A 26,286-nucleotide genomic window follows, 5' to 3' on the forward strand; every position below is an offset into this window, starting at 1 on the left:
TATCTTTGAAACGTGTTTTGGATTTACGTCGAGGAGTAAAGAGCTTCACTGCTCAGAAAAGGCAGCACTATGCGCGAGAAGAGAGCCAAACGCGCTAGTAAAGCATGAGAAAGTCTCTCTAAACACCTTGTCGACACCGATTGAAAGAGTGCCGCGGCTCCGTTACAAAAATTTTTTACACAGTCTGTAGACTATCCATAGACGTCTGTCTGTAAAGTCTATAGACCCTCTGTAGACGAATCCAAGGTAACAGTTCATAGGAATTACAAACACTGCAGACTGTCTGTAGAAAATTATGGCAATACACTTTTAGTAGACTTTTGTCTATAAACAGTCTGCAGATTTATAAATAGACACAAACAAATATCTATAGGAAGGCCTATAAGGAATCTATAGACTGTATATAGACCATTTTTACAAAAGCTGACGCCAATGGCATGCTGCAGAACTTGCGACGAAGCCGGAAAGCGACGCACGATTTACACAAGCGCTCATATGAGAAAGCATTGTGCTCACCATGCCCTTAGAGCGGCTAGCCAGTGTGTTTCCTTTGGTGACAAATAGTCTGATGTTTTGTTCTTGTCTATAAGCCTTCATGTAGGTAGTTTTTTTTCTATTCGACAGTCATAGTTTCATTTATGGAAAAGTTCCACCTGATCATGGGCGCGTTGCCCGTACGCATTCTTTGCTGTTTTTCTGTGTACAATTTAGGTCAGCTGTCCCGCTCCTCTGTAATCACGCGAGTCTCTCCCACACGGACGTGAAATTGAGGTTTGGATTGAAAGAACCTTTCTCTGTTGTTATGAACACAGCTGCACGCTGATCAGAGCGATTAGGTGTCAGACTTCTCTGAAAACATGAACAAAGTTGTGTCGCAAAGTTGTTGTTACAAAATACCTTGCGTCTTATCCTCCTGTTTGCTTCGTACACGGCACGCTTCAAGCTCCGCTGCATACAAAGATCAGTGAGTATTCATGAGTAACCTAACAGCTTTCTCTGTTTTTCTATGACTCTGAACATGGAAGGGCGCTCGTCACAGCAGATTATCCAGACCCGTTCTATGAGAAGCGTATAATTGTGCCGAGGAAACAAATACTGAAAAACCTTTCCGACATGAAACGAAAGTTTCTCTGGATTCAGAAGGCAGTTCGGTTGCTTGTGCCTCATGCGTATTGATGGCTGTATTTTTATACTTCATTGAAAATGTGGTTTAAAGACTAGTTAACAAGGTAACAATGACGCGGGTCCATGACACAGTATTCAGGAGCCACTGAAGAAGCTTCACTCCTGCATTACAATGGAATCCACTTCCTTGCAAGGACAAGTGCATGTAGCTAGGCCAAATGAAGTAAAAATAAGTTCGCCGAAGCCTAACCAATGACTCTGAGTTTTAGAGGCAAGGCTGCAGAATTGCTGATACGTATTAGCAATTAACCTTTATCAGGTGTGTAAATTGTGTGTTGGAGCAAAGAGTCCACGGGCTTCTGGAAAACACGTTTGCCTTGAACTGCACTTGATGGTTTCCTGCGATGAAAGAGTTGGGTAAACTTCCTGTCGTATGATTCTGTATTTCGTCTTGGAATGTCATAATCCACACATTAATCGTAACCTAAACATTAGTTAGGCGTATTAGCCCCAACGCCGAAGCATGGCCCGACGTATGACGCCCTCTGCGCTTAAAATTTACGTGATGTCTGGCTGCCAGTATTTTGATAACGAACCGACTTACAGCGAATTGACTTCGTTTGTGTCTTTTACGGGCATAAAAGCACTTGTGGATGTTGTTATCTCGCTGGAGGACTGCGCTGCTAATCGTTCCGGCCTTCAATTTTTATTTCCGTCAGGTTGCTACTATTCTATCATGTTGCAAAGCCATTACGCAGTGGTACACAATGTTTTTATATCATATGAGCCATCTATTCCAATTGCATCTACAAGGTTACGAACAGCTGCTTCGGCTCGTTGGTTATTCATCTTGAAGTAACAGCGCAGAGACACAGACGGGACACATAGAATAAGAACACACAACCAGCTCTAACTTTGAGGTTGAAAGTCAGCGCTCGTTGTGTTCGTGTTCTATATGCCCCGTCTTTGCTTTTGTTCTGTTACTTGAAGAAAAAAAAGGCTGAGAAATGCCATCCCTAACTAACAAGCCTCGGTCATCTTATGCTATGCATAGTGTTACTAAAAGCAATTTTGCAGGAATAGGTTCTGGGCAGCCTCCGTGTCTGACATCAGTGCGCTTCACGTCTCTAGTCCTGTCCTAGCCCGATTTCTATTTATGCGTCGTAGCCAATTATAGCTCAAATGCTGAAACATGAGTTTTTTTTTTACTTTCTTGCTGCATGCAAGGAGTAGCCACTGCAGGATACGCAGTCCACCACACGAAGACGCCATGCAACATTTGTATGTTAAAGTTACATTTATTTGGGAATACATTCACTAACCATCAGTAAGTAACAGCGCCAAAAATATTTCAGTTCAGTCGCCGCAGTTGCTCCGCGGCTTTAAGGTAAGGTCGCGGAGTTGAATCTCGGCAGTGGGACCGCATTTTGATGGACGCTACATACAAAAACTCCCGAATGCGGTGCGAGGTGAAAGCATTCTAAAAACTCCAGGTGGGCTGCTGTAATCCGACGACATCAAGTACGGCGTCCTTTACAGCGACTGTGTCACATCAAAATACGAAACCAAAATATTACAATTTACCAATGAATTAAATTGCTCACTTGCGTTCTTTCTCGAATTAATGACTTAATAATGCAAAAACAGGATGGTTTCGAACAGCGCACATATGACATAGCCAATCTAGTTTAGTTCATTGCAGAATGACGCGATAAAGAGAAAAGCAGGGATGCTGCTAGGGTACCTTACTTGCACAACTGTTGATGACTGCTCTGTAAGGTAGCTAAGAAGTAAGGAATACTAGCACATTCCTTCAGCCAAATATTATCCTTCGTCAAGTGGCCAGGAAGCTCAGCAGAAGATGCCAAGCATGCTATACATGCTTAGCTAGTAACTCTAACAATTTTTAGCACCATGAATTACGGTTGTACCAGAGAACGCATGTTGACATTTGAGCCGAAGTGCCATGGGGTACGGAAAGCAGAGAATATGTGCCCAGATGCCATTGTACTCAACGTGTCAGGCTGGTACTTCATGCGGAACCCGTAAACTACGACAACGGATGCTTACAGCTCAACTTTTTCCATTCCTACGTACAATAAAGCCAACAAGAATATGGCGTCTGGGTTCACAATTATACTACATGCGATACTTTGGCCATGATGGCGGGCCGCTGACATCGATTACAGCATACAGTCGATATTCGAACAGGTTGCTAAACTACGATCGGTCAGGCATGGCAAAGTTTGGTGTCCATGATGTGCGTGGTGGGATGTGGCATCCAATTCCGTTCGCTATGCTGCAGCCGCGCAGCAGCACTGGCTCCCTTCCTCTAACAAGGGAGGTAGCAATGGATCGGAAGAGCGAATGCTGCTGAGTAGTGCATGCAAGGGAGTTAATGTTGGCCGGTGATGGCTTAAGTGTTTAGGGGTCCGCGCTTAAAGGATTTAATGGAGACTGCCTCCACCGCAGCTGATGCTTAAGAGAACACGCTACGGAAAACGCTTGAGCCCCATGAACAACGCATTGTGAGGCTGCTGGTGGGTGGGTGAGATGTTGCACGGCTTTTCAGCTTACAAACATTTACGCGAAGCGTTGGAGTTCAAGGTTTGTAGCAACCACGAGACCACTACCGCTGACAATCTGGGCGACGTATGTTCATGTCCGTTCGAGTAGGTTGATATAATTGTGAACATCAGCAGGTATGGTGAGAGAGCTTTCGAAAATTTTATTTTGGATAAAAAGGATAATGGCAAAAGTGAGCTACACACAGCGGTGAAATGATGCGGTGCGAAGCGTGATGTGGATGCCGAAGACTGAAGAAAGCTGAAAGTGGGAGAATGCTACCTAAGCTGCGAACTGCGACTGTTGATAAAGTTGCTCACTACCCCAATGAATCTGAGATGAAAAGAGTTCATCTTATTACTTAGAAGTGGGGATATGTTTCTGGAGAGCACCAACTTAAATTTCCGACCAAGGTCAACCGCAAGCCTGATGAGAACACCATAAGGGTGACCCAGAGAATAACGAGCAGCTAGCAACTACTGCTGCCATTATGCAATCTGGGAGCATTACTTCAGGCAACTAAAAATAAATTACTGGCAGCTTTTTAACAGCGTCTGATAGTTGCCTGGAAGAGAGCGCGGACAGACAACCTCCACCTCAACATGGCTTATTCAGGCCCCCGTCAACTGCCGAAAAACAGAAGTTAGCTCTGGCGGTTGGCTTTGGTGTGCCCCATTTTAGGCACCCGCGGAAGGAACAACGAGCGTCGATGTCGATGGGAAGCCATAGATAACGGAAAGAGAGCTGTCCCTAAGTTCAACGAGCGGCGAGTTGGTAAAAGGCTCAAGTGAATCAGTGGTGCTCGAGCGATACGACTGAGGTGCTTACGGTGGCGGGTCAACGTATCGCATATGAGACGGATGTTAAAGCGCGAGAGTGAGACATCTTGAGAAGAAGCGAGTGGCGGTCATGCGAAGGTGCCGCAGGTATGCATCAGTCATGGCTATAGACTAGGCAGTGCAAGGTTAGCCGCATTGATATCGGCAACTGAGTGGTTGCCTGAATGAATGTTTCCGCTTAATGGTTCAAAAGTATAGGCTGGCTTCCCGATTTCTTGGAGAGCAAAGGAAGCAGTACTTTAGACCGTTAGCAGACCTCGTGGGTGGTGCGGATATGAAGCTATGGTAATCCGAAAAAAATATCTGCCTCTCCCGTAAACGAGAGTAGAGTAAGCATGAAATGTTTACGTGCCTAATGTCATCTCGGTGGACACACGAACCGCACCGTACAGGAAGGGAGGAGCGCCACCACCCGTTCAGCGCGATGCCTTGCCATTTGAACGCAAGGTTTTTTGAGGAAAGGAAATGGCGCAGTAATTCTCTGCCATCTCGGTGGACACCCGAACCGCACCGTAAAGGAAGGGAGGAACGCCACCACCCGTTCGGCGCGATGCCTTGCCCTTTGAACGCAGCGCTTCTCCCCCGGATCACGTACGACAACGAAGTGCAACATGGCATTTATGTGCTTTTTGCACGCGTTATTAGAAATCGGAACTTATAATTCCGTGCATTATCAAACCCACAGCTCCACTGATATCTTGATAAACATTGAGAAGGCACTGGCAGCAGTTATTTTTACTGACTCCTCTGAAGACCAACCAGCGCTTGCATGCCGGTCGCGTAGGAGGGCTTACAGAGTCTCGTTAAATCTCGCTAAGTCTCGTACGGTGCCCGGATGTTCTCGTTTCAGAGCCCGGATGACTGGAATTCAGTGCCCGGATGACTGGATTTCAGTGCCCGGATGAGTGGATTTCAGTGCCCGGATGATGGCTCTAGGTCTCGGCGTGACGTCACCACACTGCCGACAACGGGGGCTAAAAGCATAGGCAGTGGCTTAGCTCTGGTTAAGCCTGGATATACAAGCGAAAAGCTGTAGTTGTGCTTTGTTTGACGTCATAGCTGTCGAAGTTGGCGCGCAATGCACTGGGAGAACCACGATAACGGTGGAGGCGTTCGGCCGTCCACACACTGCCTGTACGGAGGTGGAGGAGGAGACGCGCGTGTAGTGATTTCGGTGGTGTCTTAGAAGGTTACTTTAGAGACATGTATTGTGGTGCCCATTCCTTTCGGGTGTAAACCCAGATATCACAGACAGGTATTTATTTCCTTAAAAATTACGAGGAACTTTAGCGGCTAAAGTGCTGAAAGGCGAAAGCCTGAGTGCTGCATTCTGCTACGCGATTGTTCACTTCCCATTTTGGAGGTGCATTAATTAATTGCTCATTAATGACGCTTAAGCTTCGCCTTTAGGAGTGGATCGCGTCAGCGTGTTGCAGCGCTGCGAGGGAGTCCACGGAACGCCACCATCCGTTCGGCGCGATGCCTTGCCCTTTGAACGCAACGCTTTTTGAGGAAAGGAAATGTCGCTGTAATTCCCTGTCATCTCGGTGGACACCTGAGCCGCACCGTACAGGCAGGGAGAAAGTGTGAGTGAAAGAAGAAAGAGGGGCCGTAGTGAAGAAAATTAAAATTGTATTTGAGGATAGGAAATTACGCATTAACTCTCTCACATATCTCAGTAGACACTAGCCGAAAATTGTATTTGAGGAAAGGAAGTTGCGCAGTAACTGTCTCACATATTTCAGTGGACACCCGTCAAAATTCGCGCGCGGTGACGTCACGACAATTTGGACCAATCTGAAACGCGGATAAATACGCCTTGCTCGTCGGTAAATTGGTTTTTGAGGAAAGGAAATGTATCTGTCTCGCATATCTCGGTGGACACCTAAACATCGCCGTGACAGGAAGGGAGGAAGATAGGAGTGAACGAAGACACCGTATTCACTAGACGCACCTTTGTTCAGTCCAAACCATCGAGCTGGCATGGCTGAGTGGTAGCGTGCTCGACTCGCACTCCGGAGACCGGGGTTCGATTCCCAAGCTCGGCCAATTTCTTACTCGGTTTTATTTATTTATCTGGTCTGACTAGAAAGGTTAATTGGACTAATTGGGTAAGTAAGCAATTAACTAAACTCAGTCAAACTTACTTAGAGCATCACTATACGATCCCTTTAATTGATTGCATGGTTAGTAGCCAAAGTACAATTAGCCCCGCTTGAAATTCGCGCACTGTGACGTCACGACCGTTTCCACCAACTGAAAAGCGTGACATTTCTGTCGACAGCTCCTGCTTACAACGATGAGACATTAAAGGCTTCCGCCTTAAAAACAATTTTCATTTCATTTCATTTTCATTTAGGCCCTTACGGTGCGGCTCGGGTATCCACCTAGATATAAGAGAGACAAGCGTCTTTTCCTTTCCTTGCAACCAATGTTCTTTTCATTTACCTTCCCTTATGGCGCGGTTCAGGTGTCCACCGAGATATGAGAGTTTCCTAGAGCACAGTATGTGTTATTTATTACTTTATTTGTGTCGCATGTGACGTCACTCGGTTTCGCGCATGCGCAGCTGTGGCAAATCTTGGCTCTGTCGGCTCACGCGAAGCGTGGCTGTGGTGCGGGTAGTGAAGTTTTTCGCTTCAAAAGGGCTGAAGGTTGTTCACGGCCAAATAAGTTCCCAGAACCCCTCATCAGACGGTGTTTTAGCCGTGCTCGTACGTTTCCAGCGTCACAAAATAAATTATGGGTGAGGCTTAGCTAAGCTTAAGCCTAGTCAGATGCGAAGCATATTGGTGGCTAGGCTTGGTAATACATGGCTTTCCTTGGTTGCGTACTTGGTCATTTTAATACAACCACTAGAAGCCTTCGTCGTGGGGGAAGACAACGGCATGGCTACAGCGGAACGCCGACTAACCCCGAGACGCGCGTTGGGTGAGCGCCTGGATTGCCACGGAAGCCGCGTGTGCCTGCCCGGTGGAGCGAGCGTTTCACCTACAGCGAGTGTGAACGCGCGTTAGAAATGCGCGGGAATGCCGCTCGAGGACATTCCGGCGTCTGTGCGATGGCATCGTCACGAGGACGTCACGGTGTCACGTGGCGTGACGGCTAGGGGTCCCACGGCGACGGCGCGAGGTGGAGGCCGCCTCTCTCATCCGATGTCACGTGGTGTGACGTAACGGTGTCAGTACTGTGATGTCACGGTGTCACATGGTGTGACGTCACGGTGTCAGTGCTGTGACGTCACGATGTCACGTGGTGTGACGTCACGGTGTCACGTGCTGTGACGTCTAGGGGTCCCACGCCGACGGCGTGAGTGGTAGCTCTAGCAATATGCTTCGCATAAAAAACGAGGTATGCAGGTTGCCAAGCACCGAGCTACACACTACTGCAAGGCAGCATCGACAGAGCTGTCCGACTTGTGATGAGACGCCAGTTCCCGCCTCCACACCCCGACTTGAATCGAGCGCAAGCCACCTTGCTCCGCAGGTTGCAGACACACTCCATTCTTAGCTATTCTGGACTTTCACCCATTACAGACGGGGAATACGACCCCGTCTGCCAAAATTGTTACCAGGGAGAAATCGCCACCCAGGCTCACATCCTCAGGGGTTGCGCGGGAAATCCGCCCCCTCGAACCTTACTGCCAGCTCCCTCCGAAGACGGATGGAACCAACTCCTCAGAAGGCCAGACAAGAGCATCCAACTGGCACTCAGTTCGTGGGCCCAGGAAGTCGCCCCCACCTAGGGCCACACCAAGCCCACCTGCCGTAAATCCCGCCAATCTATGGCAATAAAGTTGTTTCTCTCTCTCTCTCTCTCTCTCTCTGTGAGCTGTGATAGAGGTTAGCGCATTGCGTTTCTCGTGTAGTGTTGCTATCAGAGCGGTATTTTGAACGCGACAGCGTTGAGTGCACCGTGTCGCAGAAAATCCGGTGTCGTCGTCAGCGTTAACGCGTTGGCTGTGAGCGAGAAATCCCAGATACATTAATTAATAAATAAATCCAAGTAGGAAACTGGTTGAGTTGGGGAATTGAACCAGCGCATACGGAGTCCGAGGCGAGCACGCTAATCACTCCGCCACGCCAGATCTTTTTTTTTCTTTATTGCCAGCTGGCTTTTGCAAAGAAAATTGGACAAAACAAACAATCAACAAAACACAGTAAACGCTATGTACATACGACTCGTGGTCAGCCAGCATGAATCTGGCTTCGTTTAATTAAAATTCAGGCAATTTACAGAGCGGCTCTAGTTTTGAGAGCCACTCCGGAGGGTCCGCAGTGGCCCTCTGAATGGCCAGAAACATGTCCTTATTTTCGCGAAAGTAAATCCTCACAGGTCTTGCGTCTCGGTCACAATGGTAGCCTGCCATTCTGGAGCGCCATATACAGTGGAGGCCTGTTAGCATTATTAAGTCGAAAGGCACCCCATCCTCATATTCAACAGATAAGAACCGAATGCCGTACGGGTCTAGCGGAAATTCGTTCTTTAAGGTTCACTGGAACACATCCCAAAAATAAACCCCTTCCCAACAGTGTAAAAAAACATGGTCTATTGTTTCCGGCTTCCTGCAAATCAAACAGTGAGATCCCCAGGGTAAAAAGATTTCCTTTCCCTCTAAAAATTTTTTTAACCGGTAATGTTCCGGTGTGCAGCTTACAAAAGAAGGTTTTTGTTCCTAGCGGCACCTGCATTTTTTTCACTCTCTGTGCAACATCTCTGCCTGGGCCTACACTGTACAAGGCCCTGTACAAGGGCACGGGGAAAACTACATCGCACAAAGCACGGTACAGTTTCTTTCGTTTCACAGTGGACAGGGAATGAACAAAAGGCGCGTCTAGTGAATACGGTGTTCTCTTTGACGGGTGCTTTACAGACATGTACTGTGGTGTCCATTCCTTGCGGGTGTACACCGAGATATGCGAGACAGGCGTACTTCCTTTCCTTAAACCAAATTTTTCTTTAATTTTCCTTAAGGCCCTTACGGCGCAGTTCGGGTATCCACCGAGATATGAGAGAGACAGGCGTCATTTCCTTTCATAAAACCAATTGTCATTTCATTTTCCTCACCTTACGGCGCGGCTCGGGTTTCCACCGAGATACGAAAGAGAGACAGGCGTCGTTTCCTTTTCTTAAAACCAATTTTCATTCAATTTTTCTTGCCTTACGGCGCGGTTCGGGCGTCCACTATGTGCTCCTCTGCAACGGTGCAGTACGCTGTCGCGTCCCACTCTTAAAAACGAAGCTTAAGAGAGAGAGAGAGAGAGAAACTTTATTTAAAGAGGAATTCGGGGCACGCCCCAGGGTCCCCGCACGACCCCACTCCACTCAAGTGTTTATGTTCCTGCGTCCTCCAAATTTTTTGTGGGGGCTGCCGAAAACTACTTTCGTGGCGTCGTTGCAGGCTACACGAGGTTTCCTTTTTGTCTACCTTGAGAGAATGTCGAGGTGAGGCTGTATGCAAGGAGGTTCAGTGATGAATCCACCCGTAGCATCAGTTGCCCAAGCTGACAATTTATAGGAGATCCTGTGCAAATTATGATCGAGCAAGAACGTGTGTTTTGTAGAGTGCCGAGATCTGCATTTAGGATTTCTTTTTTTTCCTTTAAAACACTACTAAGTGTTATCGAATTTTATATTTATATGTTCACTTTTATACGATCAAACATTCTTATGTTCAAATGTGTTTATGTAAATGAGAGCTGTTCGCTGTTTATCTTTGCTTTTTAATAAGTGTGCACTGAAATGCCGATTTGTGCTACCTGGGCCAGGAGCCTCCGTCAGGCTATGAGCCTTTAGCTCCTCCTTTATTTTCCACTGTTGTGAGAAAATGAAATGAAAGAAAGAAAGAAGGAGATAAACAAATGAAGAAAGAAAGAAAGTAAGAAAGAAAGGAAGGAAGAAAAAAGAAAGGAAGAAAGAAACGACGAAAGAAACAAAGAAAGAGAAAAAGAAAGAAAGGAAGAAAGAAACAAAGAGAGAAAGAAAGAAAGAAAGAAAGAAAGAAGGAAAGAAAGGAACAAACAAACAAAGAAAGAAAGAAAGAAAGAAAGAAGGAAGGAAAGAAAGAAAGAAAGAAAGAAAGAAAGAAAGCAAGAAAGAAGGAAAGAAAGGAAGAAAGAAAGAAAGAAAGGAAGAAAGAAAGGAAGAAAGAAAGGAAGAAAGAAGGAAGGAAGGAAGGAAAGAAAGAAAGAAAGAAAGAAGGAAAGAAAGGAACAAAGAAAGAAAGAAACAAAGAAAGAAAGGAAGAAAGCTTAGTGAAGGCCTTCCAAAACAGTCGCATTTTGTGGCCGTTCAGCCAACGGCCGCTGAAGTGAAACTCCCTTTGCTTTCATTTTTGGGAAGTTTACAAAGGCAAAGCAGCTAATATTGCATGAATCTACCTTACGTTTATAGGTCTCGTCACTGCAGTGGTGTGAAAGATGATAATGTCGTCGAGGTTGGAGCCCATCACACGACGTCAGACGGGACGAAAAAGCACTGAATGGTGTGGCGCACTCATATATTCGAGCATTGCGAATGGTTCAGTAATCTTACATAAGAGTATATCCGAAAGGCGCAAATATTTTGTACATGATTTCATCAAGTAATTTTTACAGAAGGCTGCTGTGTTGAGCAGTTGCAAAGTCCAGCCTACAAAAATGGAACGGCGGTCGGGGACAATTAGCTCATTCAGGGCGCGGCATTCCCCAGAAGTTTCCCTGCGCGAGGTCTATTTTGAAGTCATATGGGTTGGAGGCTCATCCATCTTATTACCAAGTGCACGAAGAACGACTGCAACCCCAAAACTCAAGCATGCGTTCAATTTGTTTTTGTCGAGAGTGGAGCGACCCTGACCGAATAGGAAATTTTCAGCAATCTCAAGTGGCCCAGTCGTCCCTGTATGGTGTTTTACGCTGTCAGCGGCCAACTTATTCATTGTTGATGGCCATATGCACTCCACCCCATTCTTATTCTTCTAGTTATTGCCCTCTCGTGATCTGGATCTGCTTTCAATATATACCTGCCCTAAATAGACATATTCTCGTGCTCAGCTGGCTGCATGCAGCCTGTTGTTCTGATGCGTGTGTCAGCAAAATGCTGAAGGCTTTATCTGACAGCAGTGGCTGTCAGCACCACGGTTCCCGGTCAAAGTGTCGTCAGTGGCATAATACAGTAATTCCTCTTTAAAACTTACCCTCTTAAGCAGTAGTTTGATTTTGAAAGTAGTAAAGTCTGACCCTCCACTCAACTAAGCACTTACTTTTTGATGCCTTAATTTGAAGAAAAGAAACATAGTACAGGAATTTGTCACAGCGCGAACGACAGAGACATCTCAGCGTTCACAATCGGCGAAGGTTATCGCTAGGGATATATGCAAGCTCCTCATATGCAAGCTCCTCATACTCAAGGATGCAACTAAGCTTTACCTGTTACACGAATTTTGCACAGCGAAAAAAATTGGGCTCAGAAAAGTGTCTCATATCCGTCAACTATGAATAGTGGCCAGCGAACTACAGTTGATAATCCGATGTCGAGTGTCGCTGACATTTTACCGCAAAGCTTTATCACCAATTCAATGACTGTGGTGCGAGAAGGCGTATCGGCGATTAAGACATCGTTCTTCCATTATAGGAGGTAGAGTGTGGGTTGCGGCACCAGTCTCGACTGAATCAATAGCTTCGGCACGCGTTAGATTGGAACAAACGAGTATCTTAAACATCTGTCACCCGCAATGATGCAACATAAATGCTGAGCACAACTTAACGACAAGGCGCGATGAAGGAAACGCGCAACTAGACTTGAGCGATGAAGTTATCAATGGTTATGCAGAGCTGAGTTCCCTCGTGAACTTCACTCCGAGAGCTGAAAACAAGCACGACAATGAAACCCTACGTGCCCGGAAACTCGGGCTTCTTGCATTTATGACTCGGTCTGAAGCGTCCGTTTGTAACTTTATTACCCTATGAAAACGAGAAAGCGAATGTAGGCGTTTAAGAAGTTGCTGACAAGTATTCAAAGGGCACGTAGTGTAATATTTAGGTCCGTTCTAGAAGTTTCCGAGCACTCGTGGCTCTAACCACTAGAAATTTTAAAGCTTATCGCCCACTCGTAAAAAGCATATCAACTTTACATCAACATTGGCTCCCTAGAAGAAGTGAATACTGCCAATAGTGCGGAACTTACTCTTGTTTCGGAAGCCCCCATGAATGATCGCCTTGAATCTAGCTTTGCTCTCTCTCAAACTTCTATATATGTTTGGGATATAAATATGCATGGCAATAAACTGACTTAAAGGAAGCAACGAGCATCACCGTTCTGCTGTATGTCAGAAATCATGTAAGTATGTATACTGAAGGATCTGATGTAGAAGTATTATGCCCTGAAATTGAAGATTGCTTTCAGGTCCTACTTTGTGCGGCAACAAGAGGCTTTTTGAAAATCATGCGCGGCTCTTTTCTCTCCATCTTCCTTACGGTTTGTGTGGTGTTTGGTAAGTTATGTCTGTTTTACATATTTTATATACAGTTAGAGATGCATATTTCAATTTGGCAGAGTTAATTAAAACGTGTTTCGCACGTATGAGTCCTCCACTGAGTGAGCGCAAGTAATTTTGCAATCGCAGGTCCAACAGTTCTTTCCCTGCAAATTTAGACTGGGCACATTAGCTTACATATTAGCTCCAAATGTACAAGAGTGCCTGTTGACGTATGCATAGGTAAGTACAAACGCGGCAGAATGATATCTAAGCGAAGAGTGGAAATCAACTTGTCGTGAAGGCAAGTAATGTGGGCGCTTTTGGCCGCCGGCAGCACAAATTCTATTTTAGACAAAGCAACAGAATTTTGGTCTCCTAAGAGCGCCTCTATTCTTGCAAAAAAACGTTTGTCATGAGATCTGTGGTCTGAGCAACATTAATCTTATTCCTTTTTAGGCGCACGGACCACCGAATCATGGCTACGAAATTCTTGAAAGGATACCTTAATGGGGGCACAGTTTCTATTATGTGACTTCCAGCAAACCTGCGGCTGCACTAGAGAACACAGGCTTTTTTTTTAAATGCCTCGGAAGACAGATGAGCATTCAATGTCAGTGATGTCTGAGGAGGCAATAAGGCGAAATGCCAAAATACTAGCGTGAACAAGGGAGTGGAAACGTCAGGGTGCTTTCCAACTTTTCGGCAAGAGGACTTGTCTTCGTCTGGGTAAAACCAAGTCGTCTTGTCGCAACGCTGCCAAGCGCAATGCGGTTTCTCCTCCTTTTTTCACTTATTGATCCTCAAAAAAACCTTCTCACTGCCCTCTCTTCACCATAAAATACTAGCGTGTGTTCCATTATATGTGGGTGTTTTCCTAGCTTATAACGAAGCTCGTAAGGACTGTTTAGCATGAAGCGTTGTTAATTATAGTTTTCGTCATAACTGAGCTGACAGTGAAGCGCATGCTGTCTCCACTCGTACTGCGGAAAATAATGGCAAAAACCCGCTCATAGCAAAGACCACTTTATGTGAGACCGTCGCAGTCGAGATCTTCGAAACGCTCGGTGGACCCGTTTGCTTTTCGAAATTTTTTTTTCTATTGGATATGCTCGTTTTTCAACATGGAATCAGGTACGAAACAGTTAAGCCCTTAGATAATTTCGCAAAATCGTTTGTACAGGGTCCTCCATTTTTAGGGTGAGCAAGCGAGCGCGGTACCGTCCTCTTCAAAGCACCAGTACGTCCGACGAGGTCGTGCATCAAAGCGAACTGGTGCAGGCGAAGAGGTACCTGGAGGTTCAGGTTCACCTCGTCTGCTATTTTCCTTCCTTCCGCGGCCATATCAACCGCCATGGCGCCCTGAAGAGGGCGGCCCCACACTCGCGTGTTCACCCTAAGAGTGATAACCATTTATATGCAACAAAAAAAAATCCGTGGTGTAGTTTAAGAGCATATAAATTTACAGCAGGTTTGAGCGTGATTATGTGATCAATGTGGGCCTATAGATATATTTTTTCGTTCCGGACATCGCGCACTATAACATAGTTTACAGCTGCGGGATTCCTGCGCGAATTCGAGCAACAAATGCTTTTTACTTGCTTGATCTCAAACTGAGCTTTTTTTTCTGTTACTGTTGCAGGTAGGAACACGGTTGTTGAGATTGGTCCGTCGTTAACAGTGGTTCAACAAAAGCCACTACATCCGCTACTGCCAGCATCGCATTCCTCTACCATCGTCATTAAAAGACCACAAACAGCAGGTACCCTTGTTGATACAGTTCTTCAGTATGGTGTAGTGCTCCTAACGACGTCCTGCGAAGAAGATTGACTGGGCTAGGTGGTTCCTTGCACGTGAACCAAAATTATGTTTTGCTTTCTTTCCCGCTACTATTTGTGCCTTGTGTCACGTTTCCACTACCTCATCTAGAAATTAGTCACGTTTTATTGCTTTGGTTATGCGTTTCCAGTCATTGTTTCCATATCCCATCGCAGTACTCGCAATAATTAGGCAATAGTTACTGCCAGCAGTGAAAACTAATTGCTGCAATGGCACCTAACGGACAGCTCTCGTCAGCCGCAACGAATAATTTCACGTAGAACATCAGGGCTTGCAATAATTACCTGGATGCAAATAATTGAGCCCTGGGCAAACAACAACCCACGCCGCTTCTGAAGGCAAAATCGTCGACTTTGACAAAATTGCGCGTGAAGCTACTGAATGTATAGGGATAGAAAGCAAAAATGGTTTTTGCTAGTACGGGAATGGAGCCTTCAATGCTGTTATTCTAAATAACATCTACACCTTCTAACCACAGAATAAAGAAGCTGAAGTTGAGGCCTCCGCCTCTTTACATTTTGCTGTATTATTATAAAAAGTGAACATCTACACGGGAGTACGATAGTGCTGTGAGCGTATGAGAAGGCTGGGAAATTCGATGTACGAGTACAAACAGGACACATGGGTTAGTTCTTCGCTTTATGTATGCAAGCATCGTATTTACGATGTCCTTCTTTCGAGACTTGAGATACTCACCTAGCCCAAAAGTTCGAATTGAAAGTGAGCAAATGATTTTTCTCTGACTCTTCTTTAATGCAAACGCATGGCAACTTATTTTTTTCCCGGGCATATTTCTTGCGACTTTTCGAAATGAGCTGTGGATTATTGAAGCGGGTTAAACTTTTCTTACAAGCCATTTTTATTTCAGTCATCGTAAGCAACGTTCCATCTCTCACTCGGCAGCCTGGAGTCATTCCTGTGGGTCGGAGCGACTAGGGCATGCTCGCCACAAGCTGAACACAAGCGCTGCAAGATATCGTTGACGACAAGAATGCAATAAACCATTAAGCGCTCCTACCTACACAATATTACTCCTCTAATAGAATCCACAAACATTATGGATGCAGCAAGTGGTACTTCGTTGAAAACTTTAAAATGATATATTTGCTTAATCGATGACGTTCCGTTTATTCTCGTGAATGAAGGCCTTCGGAAAGTAAAGAACAATTTTTGTTATTTCATCCCCTCAACGCGTGGCGCGTTTTTAAATGCTGATCGCAGCTCTCGTAGCTGATAGATTAATTCGGCAGCTTCTTAAATGATACCAAATTTTCGAGTTTAAAACAATTCAGTCTTTCATTAAAAGGCAGTTATGATCATCCCCTGTTTTTTCGCACAGTTACGTAGGTCAATTTAGCATATTGGAAGGGCCATGAAAATATCAGATGTTTGAGATGCTTTCATCATTTGGTGAACGGCGTGATGTTAAAATTACACAAATGATATCTTGATGCGATGAACACGGGTGGCGGCTAGCCGTACAATATGTGGTTATGTGCTTTCGCAGAGCATATATAGACTTAGAAAAAATTTCCTTCCAGAGCCAAGCAATGATCTAAGCCAAGCTATGCAAGGAGGTTATGTCGTTTGCATTATCAACTTCTTTTACTTTCTTCTTATGCCAGACGAAACCAATATCGCATCCTTCTTGAAGAGCTCTCTACCAGAAGTTAGCGGTGCAAATTCATGATTTTCTACGACCATTAACTAACCAGATGAAATCAAAGCCTGCAGCAACTAACGATGGCTTTTGGTTTGGTTGGTGCAAACGCCGGTTTTGGTTAAACAGGGCTATCGCACAGCGCATTTTTCTTTACACAGGATTAAGTCGGTAGCTGTGGAGTTCAATAAGCATCGGCTTAATTTCAAAGCTGCAACATTTTCCTCTTTTAATAACGAAACATTCTCCGGAAGTCTGATATGCAAGACCTAGAAACTGATCTCTGCCAATCTTTTTTTTTTTTGTTAAGATCGCTTTCTTCCTTCAAGGAAGGAAGAGATTTCACTATGCGGCTATTTCACGTCTCTTACAGGGCTCAACTTCACAGACGCTACACTGACCAGCGGCCAGAGAGTAAAAAGTCAATCTCGCAACCGTGAAAGCGCATCCGTGAGGCGCATCGCTTCCTCAATCTTCGCACTCCAAACCCACTATGTCATAACCTACGGCACTAAGAACCTTCCAGCATTGCAAAGCGTTAAGAATGTTGGCAATTTTTTCACTTCATGGCTGATGATAAAACATAAATAGCATATGCACACAGAACATAGAAAGCGAAAGGAGAAACTATGATAATTGGCGTCAATCCGATAGATCTAGGAGCTCTGTAGGAGCTTTGACGTTTTATTTTTTTAGAGATAGGTTTGCAGATAACTCTGTCGTTCAAGAAACGTTGTTCTTCGCGTTTACCACACCGTGCAAAGCAGGGCACACTCCGTTCTTTTGATCGAATGGGTGTTACTGCCCTCTTTGGTGCGACGCAGCTGTTAGAGCAATCGAGGAGAAATACGGCCGGAAACTGAATTTGCAGGAAACGACAGGTAGAAAACATCGTCTATTTCGCTATACTTTCAGCCATACAATCTCGTGGTTGTTGACCATGGAGTAGCTTCCCACTGAAACATTCTAGGTAGCGAAACCATTTGTCAGCAATAAAAAATAGATTCGGTTGGAAACGCTTTAGAAAGCTCTCTCATACCCCAGAGCATCTCCGAATACGTGATACAGCAGTAGGGTACGCGAACAGGTAAAGGGCGTTGCGTGTGTAAGACCCTGCTATTTCGTGCTTTGGCTTTGTAGGGAGCCAAGCATTATAACTCACTGCCGCTGTTTAAGCATTAACCTACAGCGCTTGCGGCATACTTTTCATCTCATAGCCACCGTTTATGTCAAGGCTGCCATTAGCCCCATCTGCTCTATGTCTACGACACGCATCTCAATGTGCACAGTCATCAGCTGTTCTTTGCATACTAGATACCTTTAACGCGATCGCGTTAAGTCCCGTTCACCAGAGCGTCCGCTGTGGGCGTTGCCGGCGTTGCGACTGAAAAATCACGACCATGACTGTGCTCACGGGATAGTGATCAAATTACCCACCGTGGCAGGTGGCAGTTAAATTAATTATTGGTCGATCGGGAGGAGTGACCTGGGCCGCATAAGGCCGACCACGTGGAGCATCTGCCATCGCAGGGCTGTGGCGCATCGCTTAACCGCAGCACCACTGCGCCAAGAGGATTATGAAGACTCCAAGAGATCTATGAATTCTAAGTTGAGAATGCATATATGAGCCTTAACTCATTAGGCTATGGCGTCATACCCTTAATAAGTGGCTCCTCCAATTCTTAGCGTACAGCATACCGATATACTTACCGCTTACCGCGTACCGCGCCCCGCCACTGCACATGCGCAGATCGCCAATTAACAGTGCACCAACTGTTGTGCTTAGGCCAATCAGCTCATGCGCAGTGGCAGTGCGCGAGAGTCTGTAAGCGCTAGGCGTACCGGTACGAGTTGTGCTAAACGTCTCTCTCCCATGAGGTTTCTCCTATCAGCCAAGTAAATAGTTACTTTTCCGAGTTTTTTTACTCCGTCTCAAGGAGCAGAAAGAGGCTCGAGTTTTCAAAACTTTGGTCTTGAAAACTTCTGTTTAGGCAAATGGACTGCGCAGTGTTCCGCTGCGTAGGCTTTTAAAACGTGTTTTTCCTCATTGGTGGTCGACTACGCTGACTTGAACGATGCAATTTTTCTACAGAATCACGTTAAGTTTGTGAACTGACAGCCATGGAAAACATTTCTTTTTGTGTGCACATTACGGTGGTGTTATTTTTATAACGGTACGACCATTTACATAGAAATGCATGGTTCGCATAAGAAGTAAGTTATCTCCTCTGGGTATAACGACCGTCCTTTAAGCTGACTGCACATACAAATCTGCAGAGCCAACGTTTGCAAATATGCTTGTCTCGGCGTTCATGCTTTGTAAATGTGCAGCAGAATCAAGACACGCCTGGTATGAGCTGGTGATTAATTAGTGCTCTGCGCAATGTGCATACCTGACTATGTAACACCATGTGATACAAAGTAAATTCCTGGTGCGAAAGAGAAGATACAAACCCAGCCTAGCATTTACTAAGTAAAAACTAGAGTAAACTTAGACGAGTGAACAGCAGTCAGTTTAAACCAGGTAAACAAGCCCCTCCTTTTCTTGTCTTTGTTCATGAATGTCACACTCCCAGCAAAAAACGAGTGACAAACAAGGCATGAAAGACGATCCCGCAGTGGCGCCAAATTTTGTCTGGTAACTGCAGCTACTGGTTCACCTCCGGTAGTATCATTTCACCAGTAACAGGCAAAATCACGGGACTTTTGATGCAAGTTTTACACCGATTTTGCAGCGTCACTCAAAAGGTGTCGAAGGTTTTGCACCCATCAAGCCTGCAGAATTTGCTGAGTATTTCGATCTGCTTAATGACGTCTGACGTTTTCATGAACGGCATTCCGAAGAGACTGCATCATTTCACAGCCGGATTCCCCTAATTTGTGCTGTTTGGTGGTATATTTAGGCCAAAACACTAACCATTCCGAAAACATATATTTTTCATCCATTGTTATTTATAATGTCGCTGCTCGTGTAGACAAAATTTTCGAGTCATACTATTGACTAAGATGAGCCGAACTGGAGAGAGCTGACAGGTGATGAACACCACGAATACATCGGCATACTGCTCTTGATGAGCTACAATCCCAGACATGAAACGTACCTTTACTGAAGTAGTGATAGTTTTTTCAATTGTCCTAAAATATCGAAAGTCATGTAACAGCGTTTCGAAACCATTATGAACTGTTTGCACATCACCGACAAAAAAAAAAAAAGTAAGGTGAACAGGGGTACGACAATGCCAGTTTCAAGAAGCAATACACGCCATCAGCGCATCCGGCAATTGACGATAGTAGGATACGCTTCAAAGGCCGTTCCTCACTTAAACAGTACCTTCCTGTGAAATCTATAAAGTAGGAATACAAGGTATGGTGCAGAGCCGATTTCCAAATATTGTACTTGATTGAATTTAAAGTCTATGAAGGGAAAAGAGCAGACCGAACTGCCATTGTAAGTCTTGGAGTACATGTCGGGATGTCCCTCACTGATGGAGTTGAGGATGGCAAGCAGTTCTATTTTGATAACTTTTCATTTCAACACGCCTGATGAAGGCCTTGCAAGAATAGAAAATTTTGGAAGCAGGAACAGTTCGTCCAAACCGCAAGGATCTACTCGATGAAATCAAACGTGACAACAAGCTACAGAAGGGACAGTACTATATCTGGAAGGCGAAAGGGAACGTAAGAGCTTGCTTGTAACGGGACACGAAAAACGTACACGTGCTGTCTAACATTCATGACCCCAGTGGCACTGCAGACGTTCTTCGAAACCTTTCGAATGGCTCATCTGTATCTGTCCAATGCCCAAAGGCAGTAGCCGATTACAACACTTCGACTGGGGTAGTGGACAAGTTCGACCAAAGAAGGAATGTACATCCGGTGGATCGAAGATCGGAGAAGTCCTAGTACTAAATTTTTTACTTTCTGGTGGGCGCAGTAGTAGGCAATGCTTTCCTTCAAATCAAACCAGTCAGTGAAAAGAGCTACTTGTGGTTCCCGCATGCGCTAGGTCGCCAGCTGGTAAACGACCGAACATTCAAACCGTCCAGCAATCGGGCATATCGAGTCAACAAAAACGCTGCGAAAGATGGCCAGAAAATGGTAGGGGTCACGGATAAGTCCAATTTCTGGGAGACGGGCATCACCCTCAGAAAGTTATGAAAAGGAGGCGGTGTCGCTGGTACTCGACTGCCTATAAAGAAGTGAGCAGCAACTTCCTGTGCTCTTTGTGCAATATACTGCTGTGTTCAACGTGCGTTGGGCATTTCTATGCCCGTCGAAATTGAAGTGGGAGCCATAGAGAAGCAATGCGAGAAATGTGTCCCACTTTCTGAATTTTCATTCCGTGTTACTGATACAAAAGTGTCCCACTGTTTTTCAATAAATCGTTCGTTGTTCTACAGTGAAATTTATTCCAAAATTTCCTCGTTAAGTGAAATAACACAACGTTTTTCTCTGTCTTGGAAAACATATATGGCTGCGCGCACCCGAAAATCTGGTATCGGCGTTGACTGCGTCGACATTGTGAGCGAAAACTCACGGGCATGGGTATGGCAGGTGGCCCCCAGAGAGCTAAATATGAGGCAGGAGGGTTGCCTAGGTAACGTGACCTTGCCACGTCATCATAACGTGCCCATCCGATAGTGAGTAAAGTGTCCACCCTGGCAGGCGGCAGTTAAATGAATGATTGGGCCGCTACCTGGGCCGCACAAGGCCCATCGCTGGGAGCACCCGCCATCGCAGTGCAATGCTGCATCGCTTACCCGCTGCACCACTGGGCCATGAGGGGTATGAGTTGTCGCGGGGATCTAGGAATGTAATTAGAGAATGACTTTCAGCACATATGGGAATTAACCCACTACGCTACCGCTTCAAATCTTGGGTGGAGCTTAAATATCTTCTCCAACTTCTTTTCATGCACTGGAAGTCACTGCTACACTTCTTGAAAAGGTGTATGAGATATTATACCCAAAATGTAGAAATACGTAAAATGAAACGATATTTCAGCTTGTTAGTAAATAAACTTGCGTCAAGAAGAATGACAATCATGTGGACTAAGGAGCAGGATTTCTAGAAGAATGCTGCACTTGTTGTCACATCATGCATTAACGTGGCCACACGAATCAGAGCAAACAAGGGTTATGGAGGAGCCTGAGTTGGCTAGTCCATATTTCGACGCGACGACTTCTCATCGTTTGGGCAACGCGTTCAACATTTCTAGAGTTTAACCAGGGCCCTCACTCTGAGGAGGAAGCACTGGTAAGGGGTATAGGGTATGACGTGGGAAGGGTGGTGAGACAGGGAACATGAATTTTAAGACTTGTCCAGGCATGGAGGCTGAGACAGGCTGCATGGTTAAGAGGATTAAACCGATTGACCTGACAATAGTGACATTAAGAAATACGCCCATCTCACCACCCTTCCCACATCAAGCCGTCTTCCCTGTTGCCAGGGCTTCGTACTCGAAGCGAAGACCCTGTTTCAGCCCTGCCAGCGATGAATGCAGTCCCTAATTGAAGACGTTCTTTTTTAGAAATGTAGACTGACGGACGGAGGCTCCCCTCTACCTTTGCTGTAGTTCTTTTGAACAGTCCAGAGTCCCACCTCCCTGCGCTCTACCTATCGAAGAAGGTGGGTGGTAGGATTCGTTTTGTGTGAAAGGAAGCAAGAATGGCGGCACCTAATGCGCCACCCGTTTCAACAATGGCGACAGCTTCCTCGCTTATCTCTTTGTTGTGTAGGAATCTGCTTTTCTTGGCAACTTTCTTGGAAATACCTGAACAAGCTGTAGGTCAGGAACAACGTCAAGGTAAACGCGTGAGAATCCATACGGGTTCCTGGTTCACTGAAGGGGGCAAGGTTTTGTCGTCCATTAAGTAAGCTCAAGTAGATTGCCGGCAATTTTTTCTTTCTCTTATTCAAAGTGTTAGTCGCAGCCTGAATGATCAAAGAGCCTCCTTGAAACCTCGAAGCGCGTTTTTCGTTTTAGCTATAAAGGTGGCGTTGTCCCCGTTGATGTTGTCATTATGTGTTCCAGATTGTTAGCGAAGAGCGCTGGCTATTTTATCTTTGTTCGTCACGCCGTGTCTCAGCTCTTGAAGGTATACCGCATCGATGGCCTAGTGGATAAGCATTTGCCTCGCATGTGGGAGGTGCGGGGTTTGATCCCCAGTGCCACCGGGTACTCACCGGTGATACAATGGATGCAAGCTTCCCCTGGCCTTGCGCTCGGTTCATTCGGGCTGAAATGCATGGGAAATAGGCCTTTGACCCTACCTTGAGCAAACGGAAATACCTCGTAGTATAGCGCTGTCTGCCCGCGGATACCCTTGCGCAATAGAAATTCACTATCGTCTTCAAGGCGTCTTGAGAACTTTCGGGATTCGCCAATAGAAGCATTGTTGGTGTCAGCACATCGTATTTTGCATATCACATCCCATACATTTTGTCTGGCAAGCCATCCCTCACGTTTATGAACTTCTTTCGGAGCTAGGTAGAAGGAATATGTGTCACACGCAGGTCATACGCCATGCCTTTACAGTAGCGTCAACCTCTTCAGTATTATGCATGACCAGAAGTACTTTTGTCGAACCTTCTAATATAACATCTTGCAACGACTGCTCATTTCGCAAAAGTGAACTTGAAACGCTGCATAAATTTCGTCTTTTTCGCAGAATACACTTCACTCACGAAGACTATGCAGAGCTCGTGACGTCATATACCTATGTCACTAACAATGAATGAGAATAAGGAGGGTCTGCTCAAATAACAATTGTAATCACGCTCCCATGTCCATTTTTTATTAAATTTCTTATAGTGTAGGCGATTGTATGGACACAAGGGAGCATTACTTAATTTTGCAGGAAGCGTTGTAGTTTTTTGGGAAAAATGGTCACTGTGCAAGATGTAAAGTTTTGTCCTAATTTGTCCTAAATTGTCCTAATTTGAATCCCAAAAGAAAGAAAAGGAAAACCTTTGTGTACCCTAAACATTTTTACGGTGATTTTATACAATAGTTTTTGCTAGAAGCAAAGCAAACCCATTTTTTGGCTCCTATAATTCAACAATAAAAAACGGAAATATTTTTGAAAGAGTAACGCATTCGAATAAGGGCAGTTTTCAGGACCATAATGGAAAAAAAGAATTGACTTGCGGCTAAATGTTTTTTTTTCTCAGCACTAATCTGTCCTTTTTCCTCTCGCCAGACGAAGTTAATGGTTCTGGCCCATTAGATAATAATTTTTGAGGAAAGGAAATAACGCAGTAATTGTCTCTCATATCGGTGGACACCGGAACTGCGCCGTAAGTGAGGAGAGCAAGCTAGGAGTGAAAGTAGAAAGCGAGGAAGAGGCGCCGTAGCGGAGGGCTCCGGAATAGTGTGGATCTTTAACGCGCAATGACATTGCACAGTACACGAGCGTCTTTTGCGTTTCACCTCCACGGAAACGCGGCCAGCTTTGAATCCGGGAACTGTAGCTCAGTGGCAGAGTGCCTAACTACTGAGCCACCAAGGCGGGTGAGATGATTTTATGCGAAGCATATTACTAGAGCTACACTACAACTCGTCGAGCGCGGTGGTGGAGCTTCCATTGACCTTTAGCGTGACCACGTGACACCACGTGACAACATGACGTCACAGGAGAGGAGAGATGGGCTGCCGGCTCGCGCGGTCGGCCGCGGCGGTGGAGGCTCCACATCAGAGGCGCGACGGCTGACCACGTGACAACATGACGTCACAGCAGAGGAGAGATGGGCTGCCGGCTCGCGCGGTCGGCCGCGGCGGTGGAGGCTCCACATCAGAGGCGCTGCAGCTGACCACGTGACGCTACAGCAGCGCTATAAAGCTGAGCTTGCCTCGCTCTCCGGGCACTTACGAGGCGGCCAGGTGTTGGGATGCCGCCTAAAAGCAGGGCTGATTTGAACGAGAAGCGAAAGCTTCAGCGTGCCACAGAGACCGATGAAGAGCGGGATGAACGTCAACCAAGGAAAGCCATGTATTACCAAGCCTAGCCATCAATATGCTTCGCATCTGACTAGGCTTAACATTAGCTAAGCCTCAGCCATTTTTGGTTTAGATTTTGAGATTATCTTGAATTTCGCAAATTTGAAAAACGCTAAGTTTGATGGGGATTTAAAAAAAATGAATTTTTTCGAAATTTCTCTCGAAGAAAATTACTATTCAATTCTAAATCAATAAAAAACTGGTCCGTTGTGTTATTTTAAAGTAATGCATTCAAGGCCTTATTCACACTATATTGCGTTCAATCACAATTAGTGGATACTCTCTGTTAAAAAGACTAACAGGCACAAATTTCACCTACTCCTGTGTGCATATTGTTGCATTTTAGTCAGCATATCGGCATGATCTCAGAAATCTTTTGCCCTTTCTATCTTCAAAGTTCTCATGGTATTTTCCTTTTACTCTATTGCAGGTATTGTTCATTTGTCTTGTTACTTTATTTATTGTCATTTATTGAATTTTATGCGACCTTTGGTTCCCCAGAAAAGTTATTTTTGTGCGTTTTATGAGGAGAATTTTTTAATGCAAATGCCTGTACCCTGATGTGAAACGCTTTTTTGAACTGGCCGGCCACCTTAAGCTGAGGTATAAGAAGGAGTCGGTTCAGATACCCTATGGACATTCTATACAAAGGCACTGCCACAGCGCATTAGCCCTGTTACACTCTCGCCCTTTCCGTATATATAGCTTTAGGATTACTATGTACCAACATGCCAAAATCTGCCGACAATATCTATTCTGCACACAGCCAATCGTTTTAATTTCTATTTTTTTGCACGTAGCGCGATCGCCTCTAATTAGAAAGGATTTTCAGGCGTCTGACTTCATTTCCGTAAACTGCGTTACCAAAAACTGGGGAACCATTCATGTGGCTATCGCCACAGGGAGTGGCCCCACGCAAGGCCCCAAATTAGTACAGAGCTCATTCCAGTCTTAAAAGGGGCTGTAGGCCAACTAATCATTGCCTAAATTGGATTCAACATATTTTCTTTCGATGCACTTTGCATTCTGTCGTAAAGGCAGTAATTTCATTATTCCGAAGGTCCTAAATTTTATTATTATTTTGAATTTAATATTATTTAGCATTTTTTAGCTTGCCTGCGAAGCCTTCGGCTCTTTCTATGCCATCATTTCCAGTCTAGATCAAGGTGTGTAGCTTTTGTTATCTAGGCCACCAGCACTCAACACTCTTTGATCGGTTGAGAAATACGACATAATATGTGCATACAAATAACGCCGCAGAAACTATGGAATATCATAGCTGTAAGCTTCTCCGATCATATTTTGGAAATAAGCAAGGCCTGCTGTGTGCAATGAAGCCAGGAACACAGGAGTGGGCTCTATCAAAATTGCGCCATCTGTAGCGACTTCCTGCAAAAAGGCGCACGTGTGAGCTTCACGTTCGCCAAAAGCACCGCTCCTGCGGCCCTTGAGAGCGTTGGGTAAGTGGTCAATATCAGCGTTCACCTTATTTTTTTTTTACAAATTTTCCTCTCCTGAGAACCTTCATTGGAATACTGCTGACTTCGGGAAATAAAGTTCCAATTGGTAATAAAATTCCACAATTTTTATTATTCATATCTCTGTAGCTTGGCATTGTTTCCTTAGCCGACATGTTCTCGCGATGATAACGCCATCGCAACAAACTTTTCCCGGATTACTTACCGCGCTGAACCTTTAAATGCCATGAAACTGCACTTTACAGATTGTAATCGTTTTCCTGTCCCGCTTCCTCGACTACCCGGCGCAATGTGATTTACTACTGGAGAACTACAACTCACGAACTAAA

At 45.2% G+C, this 26,286-nt stretch overlaps 1 protein-coding gene across 1 annotated transcript in view; it reads left to right on the top strand.

The window, feature by feature from the left end:
• The first annotated feature begins 717 nt into the window (after nucleotides 1–717).
• The window catches only part of LOC149362781 (uncharacterized), a 30,661-nt gene continuing 5,092 nt past the window's right edge, over nucleotides 718–26,286 (top strand). The window contains exons 1-3 of the mRNA XM_089573214.1: nucleotides 718–964; nucleotides 12,912–12,999; nucleotides 14,624–14,743. Coding sequence (XP_089429340.1) covers nucleotides 12,951–12,999; nucleotides 14,624–14,743 — 169 coding nt within the window. The 5' untranslated portion in view covers nucleotides 718–964; nucleotides 12,912–12,950. The remainder of the gene's footprint in view (nucleotides 965–12,911; nucleotides 13,000–14,623; nucleotides 14,744–26,286) is intronic.

Source organism: Amblyomma mixtum, chromosome 2, assembly GCF_055824585.1.
Source record: "Amblyomma mixtum isolate Tamu chromosome 2, ASM5582458v1, whole genome shotgun sequence".
In the NCBI taxonomy this organism is placed as follows: domain Eukaryota; kingdom Metazoa; phylum Arthropoda; class Arachnida; order Ixodida; family Ixodidae; genus Amblyomma; species Amblyomma mixtum.